This window comes from Lampetra planeri, chromosome 28, assembly GCF_965212315.1.
Source record: "Lampetra planeri chromosome 28, kcLamPlan1.2.h2, whole genome shotgun sequence".
Classification (NCBI taxonomy): domain Eukaryota; kingdom Metazoa; phylum Chordata; class Hyperoartia; order Petromyzontiformes; family Petromyzontidae; genus Lampetra; species Lampetra planeri.
This window is the reverse complement of record NC_136134.1, coordinates 8,841,392-8,865,684: the sequence shown is the minus strand read 5'-3', so window position 1 is coordinate 8,865,684 and position 24,293 is coordinate 8,841,392. Positions and strand designations below refer to the sequence as shown.

Below are 24,293 nucleotides of genomic sequence, written 5' to 3'. Positions count from 1 at the left end.
TGGTTGGGTGCAAGCAAGTACAGAAGACGCTTACTTCACAGGGAAACGGTCTGTCGTGAAACGCGGAGGTGAAGTGGCAGCGTGGTGAAAAATACCGCCGTGCTCAGAAACGCTGAAGCCTCCCAATCAGAATTGGCTCGGGGCGGGGGGGGGACTCGGAGTGTGGTTATGAGGAGTGTGGTTATGAGGAGTGTGGTTATGAGGAGTGTGGTTATGAGGAGTGTGGTTATGAGGAGTGTGGTTATGAGGAGTGTGGTTATGAGAAGTGTGGTTATGAGAAGTGTGTTGATGGGTGGCGTCCCATAGCCATGCATTGGGGAAAAAGTGAACAGAGAATATTGAAGTGCTAAAGGATTACCTCCTGAATGGCCGCAGCACTGTTTTTCGTACCGGTTATATTTCCCAGGCCTCTGATCAAATCGCCCGAATTGCGTGCGATCTCCTCGGATCTCTGAAGCCAAGCTGGTTTTCGGCCTGGATAGTGCTTTGATTGGGTGACCACCACCATGTAAAGCAGGTTCCCACGATGCTTCCACACCTATGCAGCCCACGCTGAGGTATGCACAAGGCATGTGGAGGCCCTCTTGTATTAGTGGATGAACAGAAGGGCTGTATATGTATTTTGCACTGCAATGCAGCTTGGGCGGTCATCCATCCGGAAGTGGGAATTGTGGTGGCATTACTGCTGTGGTAGGGCTTGTGTTTTATGCCTTGGCGCGTGTGCCGTGACTTGAGCTATGCTGCAGAGCTGTTGAAGTCATTAAAGCTACAGTCGTGGCTTGGTTGCGACTGCTTCGCTGGCTCCAGGTTTGCTTTCAGATATATTTAAAAGTTGTACATATTGTTTATAAGATTCTCAATGTGCCTTGCCCCCTCCTCACCTGACTGAAATCCTATCTCCTTATGTCCTACATCATTCACTTCATCAACAAGACTCCCTTTCTCAGTTAAAAATGGACCCCTCTGGCTGTTTAATAACCGTTTGCTATTATGTTCCAGGCATTTGGAACTCTTTACTGCCATTCATTCATTCAATGTCCATGTTTACATCACCCATGAAAATGCCTCAATTTTATTTTATTTTAATATGAGCTGCGTTTGAGTGAATTCGCTCATGGTAACTGGGGATTATGGTTGGCTTGTTAAACATTTGGCGAGGTCCTGAAAGGTGCCATATCAACTTCGTGTTATTGCCATAGAAAGCCTCTGGTGTAAGCGAGACCAAAGCTGGCGATGGTTCCTTTCCAGCAGTCTTCAGCGGTGCATGTGCCGCCATTGACGGATCTGTTGACCTTGGCCAGTGCTGTGGTCAAGTTCCGTTCCGTCTTTGCTCGTGCCAGCACAAGTTAGCAAGCAGTGCTCTAGTCTCTCCCCCTCCCCCCCCCCTCATCTCACGCTGCTGGACTTCACGACCTCTCTGATCCAGCAGCCAAGGCCTCCTGCCAAAACCCTCGGTCAACTTCCGCTCGGTGGGAAGTTGCCGCTTCTCTTCTGCTGCTGCCGCCGTAAAATGGAACTCCCTACCTCCAGCCGTTCGTGCTGTTGGCTCCCCTGCCCCTGTTTTAGCCCAGGCCCAAAACCTTTCCTTGCCTATGGTTATCTTCTTCGTAACATTTACGGTAAGTTCTTGCTTGAAGCGTGTTCACAAAACGGGTTTACACAACAATGCGGTTCGCACAACGCGAAATGCGCACCCCGTTTGTCACGCGGAGCGTGCGCCGTTATAACGCGGTTTCTGAGCGGTTGACGAGAAGCTACTTTCTTGAGCTGCGCCGCTGATACAGTTTCGCGCAATGACCTGAACGCATCATTGCGCACCCGGCACATCATATCCAGTGTGGCTCCACGTAATGGCTGTTGCTATTAGTTGCGTGCCTGCTCCAGTCTATTTAACACATAGTAGGCTTTCACGTCCAATATCCATAAGGGAGGTGTTTTGGGTTTGATCGCCTAAATATAAATGTGTCGCTAAACCCGCCACCGCCTGACGCGCAGCCATTTCGTCAGGTTTCGTCACGTAAACAGAGCGTGCCAATTGGTTACTAGTTCTGCACACCGATGTGTTGGAGAGTAAACCAGCAACAATTACAATTCGTGTATGATGTTTCGCTGGTAATGACAACCGGCCTCAGCAGTCTTTATCAACTATCTGGGACATGTTGAGTTAGAAATTGAGCGTCGATTGTAAAGTGTCGCTTCTGCATCTTGTCCACCCCCTTTGTTCTCGCAGCGTCGTGAAGGAGGAGATCTCGGACGACAATGCCAAGCTGCCCTGTTTCAACGGACGCGTCGTGGCATGGGTGAGTTCCCACGAAACCGCAATGTTTAAAGCGCACACCGCGTGCCTGTATATATATAAAGCAGAATGGGTAGTTTCTTGTCCTTCCCCCGCACCTCCGATTAGCATGGTTGGCTACGTACGGTGGTAAAGACGTTCAGCGTACATACACGCATACAAACACAGCTTCAGAGAAATCATGCGTAAATGTTTCTGGGCCTTCTGATAACCAAAAGTGATGGCTTCAGATGGGTTGTGAGACCGTTAACAACCCCGATCAGTTGGACCCAGTCTTGCCTGCGTCAGCCCTTCACACATTGATCCGGGGTCGTGTCTGATATCACTGACAAAGGTTGCATTTACAGCCGGGTTATATGATCATTGAAGTAATCGGAACCAACGCATTAAATTTACCCTACCGATTATTGGTGCAATTACTCGACTAATCAGAAAATAGTTGTGGGGGGTGGGGGGGAAGTCTCACCTCTGTTTCCATGTGTTGTCCCGCTGGACGCGAGGTGATGGGTGGTGCGCGGAGATATTCTTGGTATCGGACACATCACGTTGGATGTGGCTCGTGGGGGGGGGGGGGGGGGAGTTCCCACCTTAGGGAGGAAGGATGTGGGGGGCGGCGGCCACCATTTTTAAAGGGGCAGGAGTAATCGACCACCTGGGTTTGTGATTAAAAATTGAACAATAAATGAAAAGAAAAAAAAGCTTCAGCTCGGGTTGTGCAGAGAGCGGTGGGCTCGGCGGAGAGAGCAGCTGCCGTTCAGTTTCCTGAACAGCCACGCCAAGTTGTAAATGGCGAGGGCGGCGATGTGAAGGGCGTTTGTTCCAACGAGAGGGCCCTTCATTACTTAGAGCGCTGTGTTCCTTGATCACCGGGTGAGCGAAGGGGGGTGGGCGGAGGGGAAATGCGACGCAAGTGTGGCTAATTGGTGGGATTTACACAGTCCCGTCAGTTGGCACCCATGCCTCCCTGGGCACACCACAGTAGGGATTTATATAGGTCTGGAAGACGCGGTGTACGTATGTTCTTTGGCACCGTATGTAACCAACTGGGAACATTTTTTCGTGCGATGTGCGCACCAAAGACAAAAGTGAGCCACTTTCTATCGCCGACGTTTCCAGCGAACAGATTGCATGCTGGCCGGAAACTAATGATGAACCCGGGTGATCCATTTATCGATAGCTCACTGATTTCGAATTATTCTATGACATTTATCTCAATGGCCGATTGAATGTTTTGCAAGCGATGGGTCCCATACTTTTGAGCAGTGTGCCAGAAAAGATCAGGGCTTTATCAGGCTGTATGTATGTTGAACTTCTTTCGCACCTTACGTCGCAAACCGTGCTAATCGGAGGTACATCTCCCGCTCCCTACACTCTGCCTCTCACCATTTAAAACATTCCGCCCCTTAACCCCCTCTCACAGTGAATAGTCATCGAAGCGTCGATCGGGAGGGTAATCGATTACTTGAATAGTGGAACCGTCCAGCCGTAGTACGAGTGTTCTCGGGAGGGAGTGTTCGGGGGTGTGAGCCCCCCCTCCTCCCCCATCCCCCCATCTGTTGGCAAGGTTTCCCTCCTGCCCCTCCCCCACCCTCGAGAGAGCTTTTACCCCATCCTCTTGCCGCCCGTTGTGCTGACCGGGATTTTTAAATTAAGGCGGAGGTTAATTTTGCCGTTTAGGCCCTAAGTGAGTTTAAGAAAGGGGGGGGGTTGCTTCCCGACGTGAGGGGGGACAGGTGGATATGGGAGGTAGCTCTGTCGGGTTTTGTAGTTTATCTTTATTCTTTTAATGGACGTTCTCAACGGTCGTTTCAATCTCCCGATCAGGGATTCGACGCTCGCGTGTCCTGCAGAGTGTCCTGTGTACGTGCAGAGCCCAATTGTCAATCCACTGCTAGAGCAGGGCTATTTGACCATACTTCACCACGCTAGTCGGTGTGAGTTGGTGAATGCGAGGAGCTGAGACGTTGGTGCATGATACAGTACTACAATGGATTTTGCTGTACTGCCCTGTGCGGACATCATAGCTGCACAGCAGCCCACAACATCCGTTTTATCCGTGGTAGTCGTTCATCCAAGCACCGTCCAGGATTCTACCCCCTTCTTATTAGCTTCTGTTATCTGATGAGACAGGGCAGATTACCAGGTGATGTGGTTATGGGCTATATACTTTGTGTCTGGGAGCTGAACATAATCTATTTTGGATTCTCACTACCACTGTTGACTTGTATTGTCCCATAAGCAGTGCTTTGGGTATTGGTCCATTATGCTTTATGAGTTTTGCGTAGGCAACCTCAACACTGATCCATTTTCAGTTGCGCGAATGATGGATGACCAGTCTAGGGCAGACCGAGGTCTTTAGACGAGACCGATTGCCTCGTCTCTGCGTGGGTCTGTGGTGGGAAATCCAAAATTAAAGTTTGACTGACACGCAACAAACCCTGTTTGCAAAGCCCTCATTAAAAAGGTGTCCCCCGAATATGGATTAAGAGGCCCTCTGAGGTGACTTGCAGAAGTAGCTCCAGGATGTCATCTTCCAGGGTCTTCAACGACACAAAGTGGTGCACCGCTCACTGTCGATAGTTCCGAATGCAAATGCATTCGTCTTATGGGTTGACTTGTGATCTCTCGGTTTGAATGTGATTGAAAACGACTCAACCAATTATAAATGAAACAGACTAGCAAACCATCCTCTGATGAGGTCTTCAGGGAGTGCATTGGCTGACCCCGCTCAATTTCCTTGTAGCATGTACGTTGATGCTGAATACTTGTTAATCATCGTTATCAGGCACGATCATTCCACTGCTGAATTACGTATCGATCATTTATAATCGATGTTATTTTATAATCGCCTTGTTTTTGTTGCGTGTAAATGTGCCCTTTTCAATTCAAATGTCTTAATACATTAACGATTTCAAACCTACTTGGCCTCCAGTATGTACTGTACGGTGTGCTGTATGTACTGTACTATTTAAAATGCATATACAGTAAATACAAGTAGTCTTTTAGAAATGTATTTGGTTCTCTGCAAAAATCACAGTCGCAGTGTAAGCAAATGTCTTTTTTTAAAAAATACTTTTCAAATTTACAAACTAAGCAAAACATTTCACATCAGAAAAAAATTCGAGCCCCATGGGGCTCAGCGGGGGCCGCATGGCGAGGCAGCACGTGACACTGGTGCCCTGAAATCCTGGAGCCCGGATTACAGACGCGATGGACCGGAGTCTCATTAACGAAGGCCCCTCTCGCCCTCGCAACGCTTGCAGACGCAAAAATGCGACCGAGTCTGCCAAATTGCTTCACGCCGTCCGACCGTTACAAATATATTTTCCCTTCTCCCGTTTTTTTCCCTTGCCCTCTGCCGCCTGCAAACGTCCGCACATCGCCACGGCCGGGCTGCGATGGGCAAGCCACACCGGCTACCGAGCTGTGCCCTGGAAATTCCAAAGCATCGGCAGAGTTTTTGTTTTTGTGTCCCGGCATTGTTGATTCAGCTGCGATTTAGGGAGAACAGGCAGAGAGAGAGAGGTTGGGCTGGGAGAGTACAAGGGGCAATAGAGAAGCAGTGCTTGGTTGGGTTAGGGCCGTCTGGGTGGCTTTTGTCGGGCCGCAAATGGAGTGTGGCTTAGTCTCGTAATTTCCGCCCCACCCCCTCTTATGTATTGTACATGTACAACCCTTTTACCAGTCCGCTGCTGGATGAGAACGTCCCCATACCTTGCAGGTCATATGGGTTGTTGTTTGACTATACTGCACCACGCTTGTCAGTATGGGTTGGTGAAGGCGGGGAGCATAGACGTTTTAGGCTTGGTACAGTACAACCATTGAATTTGCAACACTGAACCACCACGTATCGTAGGGTGCAACTCAATGTGCATTTTTTTGGGATCACACCCTCTGAATTGAAAATGTCAGCGTAAATCTGTTGTTGTTTACATGTTTCTAATATTCCCCTATTTTTCAATTTAAATGTGCCTTATACCATGCCTATACGTATTGACATGCATTTTCAACTCCGTTCAGCAAGCTGTAAATATCGAGGGGATTTTATTTAAGCTCGGCAGTGCTTCGGGGTTAATGGGCAAATTAATTAAAACCGGGAGGCCGCGACCTTGAAAATAACAAAAGTAGAATTTTGAATGGCACCCCAATGGCTGTAGGTGTTGGATTGGAATTTACAGCATGGTAGGCATGTAATGATGCATCGATTCTTCGATTAAAATTGATATGATTTACACGTGCATCAAATAGTGCGTACAAAAGCGTATTGTTACCATGTATGCAAATTTTACATTTAGGCTAATTGAGAGAACAAACCTGTATGAATGAGATCGAACAAACGGAGGAAAACAATTTTCAACGATGTAGTGTAAAAACAAAACGAAAGATAAATTATCGGTGAGTACAATCGCGGCCATGGATGGCTCCAGGGAGCCAACACTGTTGACACGGTGGATTTGAATATGGATATTGGCCACCCACGCGTTGACAGTCAAACCGGTCACTAACGACACACAAAATAATCATATATTTGTTTTGCACTTTAATTGCCTTAATTGTGTTGTTAAAAAACGATCTGTTTTACTGCCGTGCTGTGCAAATTTCTCTGCAGCAAGGCATATGGAAATGCGTGCGCTTTGTAGTGTGCAAATAGTAACTGGCACTTGGCGGGATGTCAGAAGTAGTTCTGTGGTACCTATTTCCAGGGGCCGTTCTCAAGCACGGGTGGGGGGAGAGAGTTCCGAACGGACACTTTGTCTGATGGCGTGATGACGGCTGCACAGCTCAAATTAAGTGGGGGGGGGGGGGGGGCCGAGAAAGACGAAGAGAAAACAATTAGGAAAATGACAATTCCCGATGATTGGGAATCGACATTGCTTCAATTTACCAGCGGTCTATTTGAAGTCAATCTCAATGCAAAGTCAATGAAAATTGATCGTTCTCCACGTTGAGGAACTGAACTGAATGAAAGTGACTGGCGAACGCTTTCCCCTCCAAATTACGCTCGCGCATGTACAGCGTGAACTGGCGGGTCCGAATGTCGTCATCGGCAGCCGCCATGGTGTTCGCACTGGTAGATGAAGGCCTCTCAACCACCATGCGTGAGACTGGTGTTGTTGGCTGCCGTGTGGCTACGTTGTCAGCAGAAGGCAGTGCAGCATTGTACTGTACCGTGTTCCGATGTTTGTGAGCACCGTCTTCACCAATCCGCGCTGACTAACTTGGTAAAGTATGAACACGTAACAGCATAGGCAAGGCATCATCCAGCAGTGGATTGACAAAAAGGGGCTATGCATGCTCACGATGGAAAGTTGAGTGCATGCACCAACGCGTATATCGTGGGCTTAAGGACCGGCGAATCGTTACACGTGTGTATACGTATGTATGTTGAACTTCTTTCGCAACGTACGTAACCAAACGGAGGTGCGGGGCAAGGACAACAAACTAAACACAAAAAGCAGTTCTACACGCCAACACCCGAAACTCTCCCTCTCGACCCACCCGCCTGCCCCCCCCTGGTGAATGTGTGTCTTTGATTCTGGAAAAAGGAAAAATATCAGATTGGATGGAGCTGTGTGGAGTTGTGTTTGTTGGCTTGCGCTCACAGGGAGACTTTTCGGACTCAGTCGTGCGCGATAACTTTCTTGGATCGCGGCGGGAATAAAAAAAAACCTAAATGTTTGTTTAAAGATTGTAAGAGGTAGTACTGGTAGGATGCGGTACAACAAGTAGGCCGCCGACTGACTCTGCTGTATTTTTGTGCGTCCCCCTCTTGTTATGTACGTGTACCTCTGATTAAGAATGTTGAACTTTCACACCGTACGTAGCCAACCGCGCTAATCGGAGGTGTGGGGGAAAGCAGATTAGCATCGGTTGGCTGCATAACGGTGCGAAAGAAGTTAAATATACATATATGCATTTCATCTCAAGTACACAGCTGAGGCGGTTGTCCGTTGGTGAACGATGTGATCAGTGGCTGCCTTGTCCGTTGACAGACCTGCTTGTCGCTTGCCGTTATTATTGTTAGGGGGTTAGAGAAATCCGCCCCGTGTGTGCATTGCTTCGTCTTCCTTGTGTTTTTGTAACGCGCCTGTTCCTATCGCCCCCGTTGAGCTGGTGACGGCGGAGGGCTCCCACTCGGACTCGGGCTCGCACTGCGCCGACAGCCAGGGCGAGCTGAGGCCGCGCGCCGGCGAGAGAACGGGCGGCATCGGAGACTCGCGACCGCCCTCCTTCCAGTGAGCACCGTGACGGCGCGTGACAGACGGGAGAGGGGCGGGGGACATAGCGTGAACTGGCATGGCACTACCGTGGATGATCACAGGGCGAGGATCTTGGGAATGGCATACACGTGAAACGAGTGCGACGTGGACTCCTCGAAGGCAAGCGTGCCATGGACTCGCGCAGGGTGTGACGCGAACTCGTAGAAGGCATGGCTCAGACTCGTGGCCGAAGTTGCACAGGGTGTGACCTGGCAATAGCAGAGGATACATGAGAGCATTGCGTCCCCGATGCAGGCACTGTGCAAAGGCCACTATTCACTCCGGCAATTTTTGGGCTAATGTCACTGGCAATTGTTTCCGCGTGATTTTCTGTTGTAAAAAAAAATCATAGGTTGCCTTAATTCAGGCAAAATTGTTTCCTGCTCCACCCAGCGGGGCAACTGGGAATGGCAACTTCCAATCAGATCAGAAGTTACCTGACCACCAAACGTTACGTGATCAGTATGCCAATTATTGTTCTTCAGTTACTTAAAATGTCATTGGCTATCCAAAACTCTATAATTCATGGCACATGTACCGATACAATGCTTTGTCACTAGATGTGTAATGATACATTGGTCCGTGAGTTAATGTGGGTATCGTTCTTGCCATCGATACATCCGTAAAATCTTTGTAAAATAATCAACTTTTGATTATTTTCTTCTCTGGTTGCCTGGTCCCTTCTGACCCACCAGAGGTCGCTACATTTACAACATAAATTAGATTCAAAGCTTGCGTGACTGCAGGAATTACTCTTTGGTTCTTTCGGTAAAGTCGCGTAGAAAGAAATTAAATAATAATAGAATACGACGTTTCGATTGCAACACAAGCAACCATCATCAGGTACGAATGAATAAGAAAACAAACATAGTAAACTTGGAAATATAATGCAATACAACATAGAGAGTCAGCCAAGACAACAGTCAACACCCCACCTGGTTGATTACGTTCTTCCAAAGATTGCTAAATTTGAGAGAGAGACAAAACATAGACACGGAGACACACAGACAGACACACAAGCAGAGAGAGACTCATACAGAGACAAACAGAGAGACACACAAATTTAGCAATCTTTGGAAGAATGTAATCAACCAGGTGGGGTGTTGACTGTTGTGTTGGCCGACTCTGTGTTGTGTTGCGATATATTTCCAAGTTCACTGTGTTTGTTTTCTCATTCATTTGTACCTGATGACGGTTGCTTGTGTTGGAATCGAAACGTTATATTCTATCATTATTTAATTTCTTTCTACGTGACTTCACCGAAAGAACCCAAGAGTAATTTACAACATAGTTGAAAAAAAATGAATTCCCTAACCGAATTTCAAATCTGAATTGGGACATTTCATTGCTTTGCTAAGGGAGAGGGGCGAGGGAAAGAGTGAATCATTGCGGCCGTAGCCGTCTGCGATGCTTGCCCTGAAACTAAAAACTAAACAAACTTTTTTTAATTTAACAGGTAAGGCCCACTGTGCTATATAGCTCTTTTTCAGAAGCTACCTGGCCACAAATGATAGCTCAACGAGAAGTGACTTATCACGTGGAAATTTCTCCCAGCCATATACTCTGCATGATTCTAAATGTGGAGGGGAAAACTGGAGGACCCGGAGGGTACCGTATGTGGTCGGATATCCGAAAAGCGGCTGCACTGGGCCTTCCCCTGCTGGCTAATGCAATGGAATGCACCGAGCCACCCACCCCCCCCGGGTATCTGACCCGGTGCAAGACGCGAGTCCGCGACGCTTTCCTCTTACACAACAACGGGGGGTGCCGCCTTGGTGGTTGGGAGTTAACGGTCTCTGGCAGCGTTTCGTGCATTTTTTGCGCCGAGAGAAAGGCACGTTGGGTTGGTACGCGGTCGCCCCCCCCCCGTGAAAGGCCGTTGCCCACTCTTAGGCGTTGCCAAACGGTGCCTTTCGATTTATATGCGGGGGGGGGGGGGAAATAAAGGTGAAAAAAATATATTGAACTCGTCAATATAGCTCAGGGGCCGTCGGAACATGGGCCCCGATCAATCCACTGCTGGATGATGGCCTCGCCCCAAGCTGGTCACCTCCTTTAACAGTTCTGAAATGCAACAATAACGGCGTTCACAGCAATGCTGACATGTTGTCAGCTGTGTCTCTTTGCTGCGGCGAAATGTCACGCGCCACGCAGTCCCAGCTATATTGTGTGCTTGTCAGTAAACCGTCTTAAACCACCACACCTCCGTACAAACTGAAGTTATTATGCTTAACTTTTATAGATATATGTGTATTGTGACAATGTGACTTTCTGAGCACTCAATAACACAATTACAAACTGTATGATTGGCTAAATAGGTTTTCGTGGAAATGATGTTGAGAACACTGATACACAGCGGGTTATCCTACCCCTCAACGCTCCCGCTATTTCGAGGGCACTGTAACAACGCGAGGCACCGTGTGTGAGGCTGTAAAAGCGCTACCCGAGGATTTTCACCCATTCCATTCCCTCCCCTCGACCGCTCCTCTTTCCCTCCTACCTCCTTCCCCCCTCGCTCTTCCACCATCATCGCCCCCCCTCCCCTCCTCCCGACCCCGTTCAGCGGGAACACGGCCGGGAGCCGGGAAAATCTGGACCGGGACACAACTGAGACGGAGTCTGTGGTATCGGCGAGGAGGGAGAGGGCGCGCAGGAAAGACCGACACGATGGAGGTAACGCGTCGCTGTTTACATCGCTATCATCCGCCAGGGTTGTCAACTGATGGTTTAAAAAAAAAAATCGAGAATATTTTTTTTTATCTATTACAAAAGTCACGGAGTCGATAATCGTATCCACTTCAACTTAGCTGGGGGGGGGTGGGATTTGTATATATCGCGCGCTTAAAAGCCTTGGCCACTTGAAGCACCTTACATTAGAATCAGTATAATTTTTTAAACTGCAAGAACAACAGCAAACAATACAAAAACACACAATAGGAGTGCAAAATCGAGAAAATGGTAGAAGCAAGTCACTAAATATAAGTAAAAAATAATTAATTCTTGGTAAGTCCGATTTATCAAGATTGGTCAAGCCAGCAAAAACAACAACAAAACAGTGCCAGACCACACCAAGATAACGCCGCACAGCAGTATTCTCTCAATCAAGTGGCACATTAACATTGAACTACGTAATGATCAAAAACATGACACATCTAATCCCAGCCATCTCATGGCCCATGTGGCAGTCCAGCCCAAAGTGGTCCCCACGAGCAAACATCCCACTGCGCTGGCTTTGCGATTCTTCCTTTGCCATTAACAAAGCTTCAAACGCGCTTGTTAGAGCCGGGGACACACAGCTTCGCTTTGCATCTTCTGCTTTTAAAGATGGGTTTGTTCAGGTGATGAAAATCGATTCGTTACGCTCACGGTACACGAGTATAATTGTACACGTGTGAGAATTGATCACGCGTGATCTTTGCAAATCAGATGCAAATAGGATAACATGCTAAAAATATATTTATGCAAATGGTCCGATTAAAAATTGTATGCACACGACAGAAAAAATAACAAATTCAAAGGTGATGCTCTGAATGAGACGAAAACATGGAATTGCTTCACCATTTGAATCGTGCTTCGAATCGTGACATCTTCATCGAACCGCTGAGTCGGTAAGGGAGGTGTAAGCCATTACACAACAGGAGCATTTTGTCTTATTTTCAGGTTATTTCCTTTTTTTTAAAGGTGCAGCTACATCAGGTGCAACAGGAAAAAGGGATAAAGTCCTAACCACGAAAGGGAGAGAGAGAGAGAGAACGAGCGAGCGAGCGGTAAAAATAAAAAAAAGAATGTGCGTTGAACCTGTTGGAAGCTGAAACGCCGGAGTCTTTGTGTGAAAAATAATCCGACGCTACTTTGAGGGCCACCGTTGCCCCGGGGAGGGGTGGATGGTGGTGGTGGGGGGGGGATGTTGGGTTGGTGAGCATCTCTTTTAACGGCAGTTTATCATCGTCAAAAAACCTCTCGCCAATTATTTACGAGCCTTCCCCCCCACAACCCCCCCCCCTCACTGTTTGTCTTCCTAAATGCAAGCGCTCACCTTAAAATCCTTACAGTTGGAGCATCGAACGTTTTAACGGCATAACATCCAAACGGTTAGGCAATCCGCAGCGCTGCCGCTGGTCGTGTGCTAGGCGAGGTTAACCCGCCCCTCGCTTTCTCGGAGTGGACCGAGGGAGAGAGTGTATGGGTCTGTTGCGCCAACTGGGAGATCGATGGTGGTGGGTGGTGTAAGAAGGTAGGGGCGGGGTCCGGGGTTTGGGTTGGCTGGAAGGGTGGGGGACGGTGGAGCGAGCATTGCCCAACATGATCGGCGCCAAGTAGGCGACATGTTAACTACCTCGCCTGGTATACAGGAGGTCGTGCGGTTCGATCCCGACCCTGATGCCTGTATATTTGGAGTTGGCATGTTTCTCTCCCCGTGGTCACGTGGATTTTTCTCCTGGTCCTCTGGGTTTTCCCTCCATTTGGCTGCTATCAACTTCCACGTGATTAGCCACTTTTTTTTAGCTATCATCTGTGGCCAGCTCGCTTTTGAAAAAGAGCTATATAGCTCAGTGGTAAAATAAAATAAGAAAAATTTGATCAGTAGGCGTGTAACGATTCGCGATTTTATGAATTGCAGAGTTGTCGAGCCATAGTCCCAAAGGTTCAAAACATTAAAACGTCCAGCAACAAACAGCCCTATGAGAATCAAACCTGTAAACGATTACACAACCCGTCGTAACAAAATATTATCTTGTGCCGATGAGTCTAAATTCAAATGAAATGGGTCCGCAGTTGTCTTCCACTGCTGCAGTCAGTCGGTCACTTTGGCTCAAATTTATTTGGACGGTGACCTGAAAAAAGAGAACCATGATGCACCACTTCAGTTGGTTGTTGTTTGCGTTGAATCGGCAGCGTGAGGGGAGTGATGTCGTGAGGGCAGTGATGTCGGGCCAGGGTTTGCTTAGCGTGGCGCTAAGTGGCTGAGGTGCGTGTGGGGGGGACGGCACAAGCCTCCTATTGTCGCTAGGAATGTGCCCGCGGCACGAGAGAGAAGGTGGTGGGGGGGGGGTTGCGGGAGGAGAGGCCACGACGCTGGCTTTCTCTCTCTCCTTCATTCGCTCGCACCGTACTGTGTGCCCCCGAATTGGCCCAGCTAGGGCTTCGCCTTACTCGGGTTACACGCTGCTGCTGCTGCGTCGCTTCCATCTCCTCCAGCTCCTCCTCCTCCTCCACCGCTTCACTGTGCTTGAAGAGTATCGTCCCGTGAGCATCTCCAGAACGACAGCAACGTGCGCACCTGGGATATCGATTGGAAGACGACGGCGGCACGGCGCATTGTTCCTGACGTCTCTTTCCGTCTTAAAATTCTTCCCGTTAAAGGCATCAAGAGCCCCTTTTTAGACCCGTAGCATTTTTTTTTATCTACCGCACCCGGGGGACCCTGTTGCGAGGACATATTTTGTTGCCTTTGCCCTTCTGTCTGAGTGAAAGCCGGAGGAATGTAGAAGAAGAAGACAAGAAAACAAGAAAAGCAATGACAAAAACAGCTCCTGCCCATTTCCTGCGAACGCGGTAGACTCGTCTGTTGACGTGAGTTGAGCGAGCGAGCGAGGCTTTTCACGTCTGGGGACAGTCGCAGAGATGGCGTGCTGTGGCTTGACCGCCAACTTGGATTAGCGACGAGCCCCTGGAGGTGGAAGCGCGACCGGCCGTCACGATAGCGATGAGATACGGGCCTCGCTGCCACAGCGCCCCATCATCATCGCACCTGTGCCGACTGATCGCTGCTAATTATCCGTCCCGCCTGCCGGCTCGCGTAAATTTGTAGCGGAGGGAACCTGTCGGACGCGCGCGGTGGTCGTTGGTCGGGAGGAGGCGAAGGAAGGGTGGCTCGCCACATCACAAGGCCCAGCTGCCCAGCTGCCTCTCGCCCCCCTTGGAACTCCGCGGGGTGCCAACGTGGATCCTCGCATGTCGCCGCGGGTGCCCCTGGCTAGGGGATCGCCACAGCTAAGTCTAAAATTATCCGGCTCGCTGGTGAAACTGTAGGCGAGGGGGGCACCCGAGTGTGGGAGCTGGGAAGCTGCGGTGGAAATCATTAACCAGAAAAAGCGTGAAGCCTCGTTGGTTTTTATTTAAACTCGTAGCAGGTTCTTATACTGCAGGAAGCTGCTTTAGCCGCCTGAAACGGAGTGTTCTGTACTTCTCATGGAGAGTGCTCGACGCTATTTTAGGGCCCAAGTCCATTGGTATCCTTTCGCCGGAACTTTGAATTAAATCCTCGGTTAAACAAAGGGATTTAGCAGACTCCGTGTTTAACTGCTTGAGGCCGTTTGGGTCAGGACGACTTAAGAAGTTGACATCCAGTTTCCAGGGACTCGCCACTTCCAACAACAACACTTCCTCTAAGAACAACAACTGCAACGCTTAACGACAACAACAACATTTCAACCTTTCACAACTTTGTCTGGCGTCACGAGGAAGCATGAAGTTGCCACCTGGACGGCAAACCGGCGGCATTCGTCCTTGCGTCCTTTCGCCCATTACTTCGCGACGGGCAGCGCACGGATGGAATCATCTTTGAACCGCAGCCGAGCGCTATCTCTGGCGGGCACGTGTCGCTGCGCGCCAGAACGCTAGCTCCGGCGAGACGATGGCGGCGCCCAGGTGACTCGCAAGCCGCACCCGCCACGGGCGCCACGAGCCACCGCCCGGACCCTCTCAGCGATGACCCTGCTGTGCTTCGGGAGGTTGTGCCACCGGCGCAGGGGCGGCCGCTCGTCGACGAGGCGGCGCCCACCCCGAGAGCCGCTGGCGGTGATGACGGGAGAGGAGTCCGTCGTGACCGCCGCCGCCGTCACCGCCCGATCGCGCAAACGTACGTAGTAGCGCCCCGTTTAGGCGCGTAGGTTTATGCCGGCGCATCGAGCCATTTCTTCTCCTCCCAAGCCCTCTTCAACCGCTGAAGATGCTCGCAGGAGTGCAATGGCGAAAGCTTGGGGGAAGAGATGCTCAACACCGCGGTCTAACCCCCCCCCCCCCCCGCATGCGTAAGCCCCGGTACGGTTACGGCGGTCAAGGAGTTTCCGTCGCGTCCGGTTACACGCAGAGCCACGGCTTACACCGCCACGGCACGACCGTTTCAGCCAAAAGTAAGGATGGGTTACGCCTTTGCTGTTGTGGGTGTGAGAAATAGGCGATGTGGGGGGATCGTGCGTTCGACTTGTGCGTTCGTTCTGACGCGGGTGAAATAACTGTTTTATCGGCGAGTAGTGAAGAATCGAGCTGTAGGTTAATATTTTTGCGCTCGTGATGCATGCATCGAATTGTTCTTCGGATTGTATGCAAATCTTATCATCATGCTGCATTTGCACTAATGGAACAGACAGAAGTGTACAAATGAGTATTTTTTGTATTATTATAAAATAACAACGAAATGGCAAAAAAGAGAAAGGGAATCAATTGTTGAATAGTCACTGCAGGTCGCCAGAATGAATGAAATCTGTGGGTGGTGGATTATTCCATGCTAATGGCTCGCTAGTGAATCTGTCTGACGAGCGAGTGCCTACAAGTGTCACCCATTCTACTTGTTTCCTTTTCAGGTCACGGTGTTGTCAATGAATGTCTTGAGATGTTTGTTACTTGTGCTTGCTTGTGCATCACTGCCAACGCAGTCTCGCCAAATAATTTGTTCAGCTGTGGCAGACTCGTTGGTACGCATGCAATCCTGTCTCATTTATCGATATATTATTCTCTTCATGCGAGTACGGTTTTGTGTTGCTCCATTAGCCTATATAGAACATCATATCATTGCATACATTATCAATAATCGATTCTCATGCACATGTATAAATTTGTGCTTTGTGAGCACAAGAATCTCAAGAGGTCATACGACCGCCCAAGGTTTTTATGCTCGGTAGCCCAATCATTGTTCATCAAACGCAGACTTCTCAACAGACTCTATTTTCATATTCTTAGGTTTTTTCGGTAAAGTAACTTAGGTAAAAAAATTAAAATTAATAAAAGTAAAATAAAATAAAAATCACGACGTTTCGGAGGCAACACAAGCTTCCGTCTTCAGGTGGAACCGTCACAGCACGATAGCTGTATCAAGTAAATGAGAGATTGCAAGAGATACCACTCCGTATATATAATGGTTTATTTTTATTTTACTTTTATTAATTTTTTTTTACCTACGTGACTTTACCGAAAAAACCTAAGAATATGAATCCTTGCAGTCACGAAAGCTTCAAATCTAGAAAGACTCTATTTTCGTTGGCCAGACAGAACTCTGTCCCTCTGCGGCATTGCTGGAGCAAAATGGCAGAGTTGCTCTCATGGTAAATGCGTTGCAAGTGGCAATTGCTGGCGATGTTTGGCCTAAAGTTTCCCGAGCATGTCGTGGCGTTCGTGGCGTTCTTGGCTGGCGTATAAACCCTGACTGCTGATAAGCGTCTCCCTGGCCTGGAATGAGTCACCACAGCAGTAATCCTGGAAACAGCGAGTGAATGACATTATAATCTTTGATAATCTTGTTGCCCAGGCCAGTTTATTTTTTTCGGACGCTACAAGCACGCACAATTTAAGCTTCTTCGGATTTTTTTCGTTTTGCATAATGAGGCTGTGGCTTGCGTAACGATCTGGCGTGCGACCGATTTAAAGTGGCTGAGGCTCTGATTCTGAGAGCCGCTAGTCAAAAGTGCACACGTTTTTCTTCTGCCGTTTAAAGCCAGCCGTAGTGCTGCCTCACGCGAACGCACTCAGTACGATTACACCAGACATTTAAAATGGATTCCTACGCTCGCAACTACGTCCGTCGATCCATTCGTCTTGAGAATCGATCGATAAGTTCGCTTATGTGCGTGTTACGTACAAACATTACTTGTAGCCCGATGTAGCGAGCGTGACGGAGCAAGTTTCTAAACTGCACAAATGTGTTGGTTCAAATTGGAACTGAAAAATAATCGATTCTTGAATCGATTTAGTGGTCGCCAATTGCGACGGCTCGCTGAGTCACGGGGAGGTTATGGATCGCCACATGCCTGCCACTTACATCAACAGCACGGAAGCTGCGTCGAAGTGAGCCCATCGTTTTTGTTGTGGACTCACTTCGGTCGCCATACGCTCGTTTTCACCACATGCCCCTCGGGCCTCTTGGCGCGCTGTGAATAATTCACGCGCTCTCACGCGCCCGTGTTTTTGGACATGTGAGCGAGCGGGCGTGCGTGCATGTCTCCGCTTGTGGGTTAATATTTAATGCTCGGGCTTCCATCTGCCTTGCCTGTAACACTCCGAAAGTGAGGGGACACCAAAGGCCTTAAGTCGTCGTAGTTTTGGTCCACACCTCCCGGCTTGGCGACCCCTTATTGGAAGTCAAAGTTTTACACGACCCGCCAAATAAATTGGCGAGTGATACCTGAACTGGTCCTTGGCTCCACTTTCACCAACCCATGCTGAACGGCGTGGTGAAGGATGGTAAAACTTCACCCCTATGGGAACGCCTTTATCCGTCGTGAGAATTGTATTTAATTATGTTTTATTTTTATTATTTTATTATTTCCCTTCTACGTGACTTTGCCGAAAGAACCAAGAAGATGAATCCCTGCAGTCACGAAAGCTTTAAATCGAAAATTCAGTATTGGGCTGTCAAAGGGCAGTAATTGTAATCTCCAAATACCGGGTTGGTTCGTGTGTGCGTGTGTATTAAAGCAGTGGTTCGCTCATTGCACTATAATCTCGTTGACCAGGGTTTAATGTCTGCCAATAAATAGCATGACAAGTGGGTTTGCGTGGCTGTCCTAGACGTCTCCTAGGCTGACTCAGCATCTGAGTGCCTGCCGTGATGTGTAAACACGATCGCTGGGAAGACAAAGCCCACCCTGGCCTGGTGCTGGCTGCGCCAGGAGGCGTGCGCGTCCATTGAGTGTTTTTTGTTTTCCAAAGTCGCAAAGAGAGCGAGTCTCTCTGCAAAGTCGCACATTCTTTGGCACGCCAAAGTCAAGCGAAAAGTGCGCTTTCGGACGGACGGCAAGAAAAAACAATTCTCGCGTTGTTCAAAAATAAAAACCCAAACCGAGAGACGTGCTCCGTCACCCGCGAAGAGAGCACCTGCCAAGCCCAGCGGGGCCCCGAGCCTCTGACCTCCGATAGAGACGTTCGCCTCCTTAAGGGTCACGGGGTCGCAGGGTCATGGCGCGGGTTGGCGACCCGTCTGCAATTTATGGCCTCTCCTGTGAAATGGAAACCCCCCCCCCCCGCCCCTCTGTGCAAGTTGACAAAAAAGGCAAATAAATTAAAATGCTACCGAGGCTGCGAGTGAAATTGGACCTGGATGTGACGGCACCAGGTCGGTTGATGTGTTCACCGGAATGTTTTGGCTTCCGAGGATTAACGTCGATGAAAATTGCAATGTCTTGGTTGCCGAGTGTTAATGTTAAATGTAGCAGCAGTTGATTCCATTGTTTGTTATTATTGTCATAATTACGCTTGTTTACCCAGGAAGGCATCGCTGGGTCTCGAGACTATTTCAGGAGCGTTCCTGCCAAGCTTTCGCAGTAGTGGGCGATGTTGCTAGGTGCAATCATATTGAGATACATTTCCAACATTTGGATTGTTTGGCCAATACCAGTAATATTGTGTGGTTTATTTTAACTATTCAAGGAAACTGGAGAACCTTGAAGAAACCCATGCAGAACAGGGGGAGAGCGTACAAACTTCGTACAGAAAGGCGCCTGTGTCAGGAGTTGAACCCAGGGCCTTCTCGCCACGGGTAACAAGTGTTACCACCGTGCCACCCTGCCCCCTTTGTTGTTGTTGTTTAGCAGTACAGGCTGGGTTGGTGCAGTGGTAAGAGCGCCTGGCTTCCAAACGAAAGGTTACAGGTTCCATTCAATGTTACGTTTTGCAGTTGCGTATCGCAAGGATGAAGTAGAGCGTGAATAATTAGCTCGGCGACTTAACTCGAATAGAGCGCATTCATTTGGAAAAATTACATGCAAGGGCAAACACTTGTTGCAAAGCATTACAGAATCCATGCGTGTGTGTGTGTGGTTGTACTCCCTTGTTTGCTTTGGTTGCATTTGTTCTTGCGGTGCATATGTAGGCATTACTGTAGAGGCACAAGAACCTGCGGAATCTGCGGCGATATGAAAAGCATTTGGTTGAAAAAGAGACTTGGGTGTCAGTGGTCTCTCACCTTGGTTTTTAATCAAGGTACAGTGGCGACATTCGATACGCGCGAAGCAGCAGAAGTGTTTGACTTTTACGCACGCCGATGTCAGCGCGCGCACTGCGAGCGCAAGCCTCTCCCTTAACCCGCGGATGGTTCTGCACGCCAGACGTCGGGCCGCCACGGTCTCTGCATTTATTCAGAAGTCGGCCGCTCGTCTCGTTTTCGCCATTGTCTCTGGGCTGTTTACGCTGTCGGTGGAAAGAGGGATAGCCACTTGAGGTATGGAGCGCCGCCCGGTCGGAGTGTGGCCACGGGCAGGAGCGGGTTGAGGCCGCTGCGTGACTTATAGAGGCGACTTTGGTGGCTTAGACGCCCCCCGGGCTTTGGGGCGATTTGTCTGGCGGGTGAAGAGCTTTGCTCCGTCTTGTGACCCACGCTCGGACACTGAAGGATTAATTGCACTTTAGCCGATTTGGTCTTGTTGTGTTTTTTTCTTTTGTCTCGACCATTACGGGCACGGCTAAGTTTGTATGCGTAGTGGAGTGGTGGTGTAGCGGTTAGCGCGCTGCGCTACAAACCCGGCGACCCGAGTTCGAATCCCGCTCGCAGCCAACACCAGTGACGATTATCTGAACTGGTCCTTTGGTCTCGCTGAGGTTGACTTAGCCTCAAATGAGTACCTGGTGTGGTGTTTAAAGATTCCACTGGGGAGACCAATGGGGAGATTAAGGCGGCCGGTTGTGATGCTGGCCACCCACCCCCTCGTGTGTCAGTTCCGGCCTTCATAGCAGCTCGCTATCAGCACTTGCCCCAACAGTCTGTAGAAGCTATACGGGGGATCTTCGGGGAAGTGCGCTGCACTAAGAACCTCGCGACTTGAGTTTAATCCCTGGGAATGGCCATCACGTCGGTGGCGAGAGTGATATCAGAACCAGTCTCGGGGTCGAGAATTAACCTTAAATTATTGCTGTTGTTGTTATGCGTGCTTGTGCACCACCAAATCCTCGTGCACCATGGTGACATTAATTGCCTCTCCCACGTGCACTTTCTCAACAGTTCGTTCAGGTGCCATACAGGGATTTATTTGCCTTTCTGCACTATAATCCGCCTGTTTATCCGCACTGTTCTTCCCATTATGTTTTCCGCCCAAAGTTATTGCACCCCAAGCTGCACTCATCCATCAGGTTTCTGCTGATCAGAAAGGAGGGGTTCCCCCACCCCGCCTCCACCATTTTTAATAGTCACACTAAGCCAGGTCTTGAGGAACCTTTCCCTTCCAGAGGGAGGAACACGGCTTTAAAACACCTTTGACGGGCGTCCACACAAGAACAACAAGCAACACTGCAGGATGTTCCTCGCAGCGACAAAGCGGCTCGGCCGTGCGGTCAGGTCAAAAATACTTGACTCCATTATCCGATTTCTAAGATGCTTGCAGTGACGGATAAACTTAATATCGTTTGCGGCTCTTATCAAAGTTGCGGGCCTCTATGCGACGTGCAGTTGTGTGGGCCCGTATCCCACCGACGGGGGAATCGGGGGGGGGGCGGGGTGGCTAGGTTCCCCAACCCTGCTGTGAGCGCTCGGAGCCATTCGCCGCAGAAGGCGCTACTCGCAGTGCAGTAAATGTGATGATGTTGCCGCTGCTGTTGTATGAATTCCTGCAGTCACGAAAGCTTTAAGTCCAGATTTATGGACATATGTTTAACTTCTTTTCCACCGTACGTAGCCAACCTTGCCAATCGGAGGTACGGGGGAAGGAAAACAAACTAAACACAAAAAGCGGTCCTAAAGAAGTGAGTTTGTCAATCTAGAGGATTGAAAAGTGCATAGTTCCAGTGGCTCCCTAATATCGGAAAGAAGAGCGTTCCAGACGGCCGCAGAAGCGCATCTGAAAGCGCGCGATGCGCTGACCGTCTTTGTTCGACGGCCAGCAAAAAGCCGCTGCTGCGAGGATGACCGGAGTTCGCGTGATTGTTTATCCGCGTTGACGAGCTCAAGATATTGTTAATATGTCGAAAGTTCGCAGTTGTCGTTTAGTGACGTGAGTGCGGGCATGCCCTCGCTGTTGTCCCTGTTGACACCCCCCCCCCCCTTCACCAGCGCCCAGAGTTAACGGGCAGCCGAAGGAGCGGAGGGAGCGGGACGCGCTGGGCGGGTACGAGAGCTCGTCCACACTCATGAGCAGCGAGCTGGACTCCACCAGCTTCTTCGACTCTGACGAAGATGGCTCCACGAGCAGGTCAGGAGGGGCGCTGACATGCCCGAGCGGTGGCGCGTTTCTTCTTCCCGCCTTAGTTGCGGAGGTTCGCGGTTCGAGCCCAGCGGCCGCCCTGGTTAATACTGCAGCTGTAGGAAAACTGGAACAAGTTTACAATTATCAGGCTAATCGCCTGACGTAGCTGGTTGTAATCGCCAGCGGAAGTCATACTCGAATTGTAAATGTTGTGAGTTTACTCTCCAACACACCGGTGTGGTGAAGTAGTAACTAATTGGCACTTTTTGTTTACATGACAAACCCTACTTATTGGCTGTGTCGGGTGGTGTCGTGTTTAATAACACATTTATATTTATGCGATTTAACCCAAACAAAAACTTTTTTATTAATTAAAACGGCTTCGTCAAAGTCTGCTCTCTATGTCAGGGCTTGGATCATTAAATGACACGCACAACCCAATCAACAGGCAGCTGTAGTCTCGTACATTCCCGCCAAAGGTCTTGGGATCCTGGGCTCTCTCGCAAATGTGTTCTAAGCTGTGCTGTTGTGAAAACAGACTGAAGCCATGGTCAGGCGCTCCCCTGTGTGCTGTCGTGATTTCTGCGCTCTGACGCATTCAAACGTAATTGCACGCGACATTCGAGTGACCACGTGGATGCCGTCACGTTCGCTATATATTTAGGGGCGCCCGACCATGATTTTTTTTCGTACGAACGATGCTTTAGCCTCGTGGAGAAGAGCGCGAGAAACGCCACCGTGGTACGTGTGTCCACGCGGTACGAGTTTCGTGTTCGTGTTCGTCGTGTTTCCATCTTCCTGCCCTTTTGTCAACCCACCGTTGGATGAGGGTTTCCTCGTGCCATGCGGAGATGTGTTGGTTACTTGACCGTACTTCGTCACGCTGGTCGGTGAATGTTGATGAAGGTGGGCGGTGTAGGAGTTAGACGTGGGAATATAGAGGATGGCTCGGCAGCGGGTTTTGCTGTACCGCCATCTGCTGACCGCCACAGCTCGTAGTATAATTTCTGTCTTAATCCTGCTTGCGCTTTTCTTTTATACTCATCGCTATCAATGTGAAGTAGATTTAAAGTCATTTTTTTAGGCCCAACGACCTTCTGGGAGTGCATAATATCAGCGGCATTGATTTCCCACAAGTGAACTCTGGAAATAATAAATTAATAAAAAATAAAACATAATAAAATAATTCTCACGACGTTTCGGCCACAACGCAAGCAGCCGTCCTCAGGTAAAGGACGACTGCTTGCGTTGTGGCCGAAACGTCGTGAGAATAATTTTATTATGTTTGATTTTTATTATTTTATTATTTCCCTTCTATGTGACTTTACCGAAAGAACCAAGAAGATGAATCCCTGCAGTCACGAAAGCTTTAAATCGAAAAAGTGAACTCTGGTTTCGACATACAGTGTCTCATCAGCCGAGTCGGGCTCACTTAAGCCAACGCTGTTGCACGGCCAGATGTTGAAGGCAAAGACCCTCTCGTTAAGATATGGGTTTTTTGAAAGATAGGGTGATGCATTTCATGGTGATTTTGTCACCGGGAAATGCATTGTAGTCCAACAGCACTGTTAGAGGCCAGTGGCATTCTGTGGCAGTGGCAGTCAGAAGCAAAGCAGGCAAAGGCTTCGGGCCCATAGCAGCTCAAGGGGTCCTGGATACACGACAAATGAGGGGTGCATTCAACATCAGCCCGGATTCAAATCAGAATAAACAAGAAGCCAATTAACGTACAGGCCAAGCAATCTCTCTCATCTCCACCTCGTCGGCATTTTTCACCTCACTACATCTGCTTCTTTAATCCCACCGCATTTCTCTCCTGCGTACAGCTCTCCCGCCTTCTCGCTAGAGAATTATTTTTTTGACGAATTAAAAGGTGGCGGGAGGTAAGTGGGGGGGGGGGGCGGGGGGGCACTGCAAAAATAATTTCTGCGCCGCCGCTGACGGCAAGCGTGACGTGGTGATTTTTGGAGGCGAGCGGTCGCGACGGCGGTGGAGGCGGCGGTGGCGGAGGAGGTGCCGCGTGAGGGCGGACGCTAACGGCGCGCGCGTGCGGACGCCGCTCGGCAGGTTCAGCTGCTCGACGGAGCAGAGCAGCGCATCGCGCCTCATGAAGCGTCACCGGCGGCGGCGACGCAAACCGCAGCCCCAGCAGCTCGACCGGGTACGGCGGTGTGTGTGTGTGTGTGGGGTGCGGGCAGGGGGGGGGTAGGGAAGGACTTTCCCGTGCAGTGTTGTGCGTCAGGGCTGCAGCCTGCGATGAGAGGCTGCGTGCTTTCACGTGGCACTGGACATTTGCGAACAAGAGCTTGATAGCTTATCGTATTTCTCCAGTATAAATAAATGACTGAT

The 24,293-nt window shown here is 49.5% G+C and overlaps 1 protein-coding gene and 1 long non-coding RNA gene across 2 annotated transcripts in view; one reads left to right on the top strand and one right to left on the bottom strand.

Annotated features, from left to right (window-relative positions):
- DVL3 (dishevelled segment polarity protein 3) overlaps nt 1–24,293 on the top strand; it is a 52,144-nt gene that overhangs the window by 15,447 nt on the left and 12,404 nt on the right. Inside the window, 5 exon segments of the mRNA XM_078607798.1 lie at nt 2,231–2,300; nt 8,408–8,532; nt 11,120–11,229; nt 21,812–21,950; nt 24,012–24,105. Of these exon segments, the coding sequence (XP_078463924.1) occupies nt 2,231–2,300; nt 8,408–8,532; nt 11,120–11,229; nt 21,812–21,950; nt 24,012–24,105 (538 nt within the window).
- Nucleotides 5,292–12,773, bottom strand: LOC144728395 (uncharacterized). Its single transcript, XR_013587514.1, has 2 exons — nt 12,593–12,773; nt 5,292–8,526 (listed from the first exon to the last, which is right to left on the bottom strand). It is a non-coding gene; the product is annotated as an uncharacterized LOC144728395 (long non-coding RNA).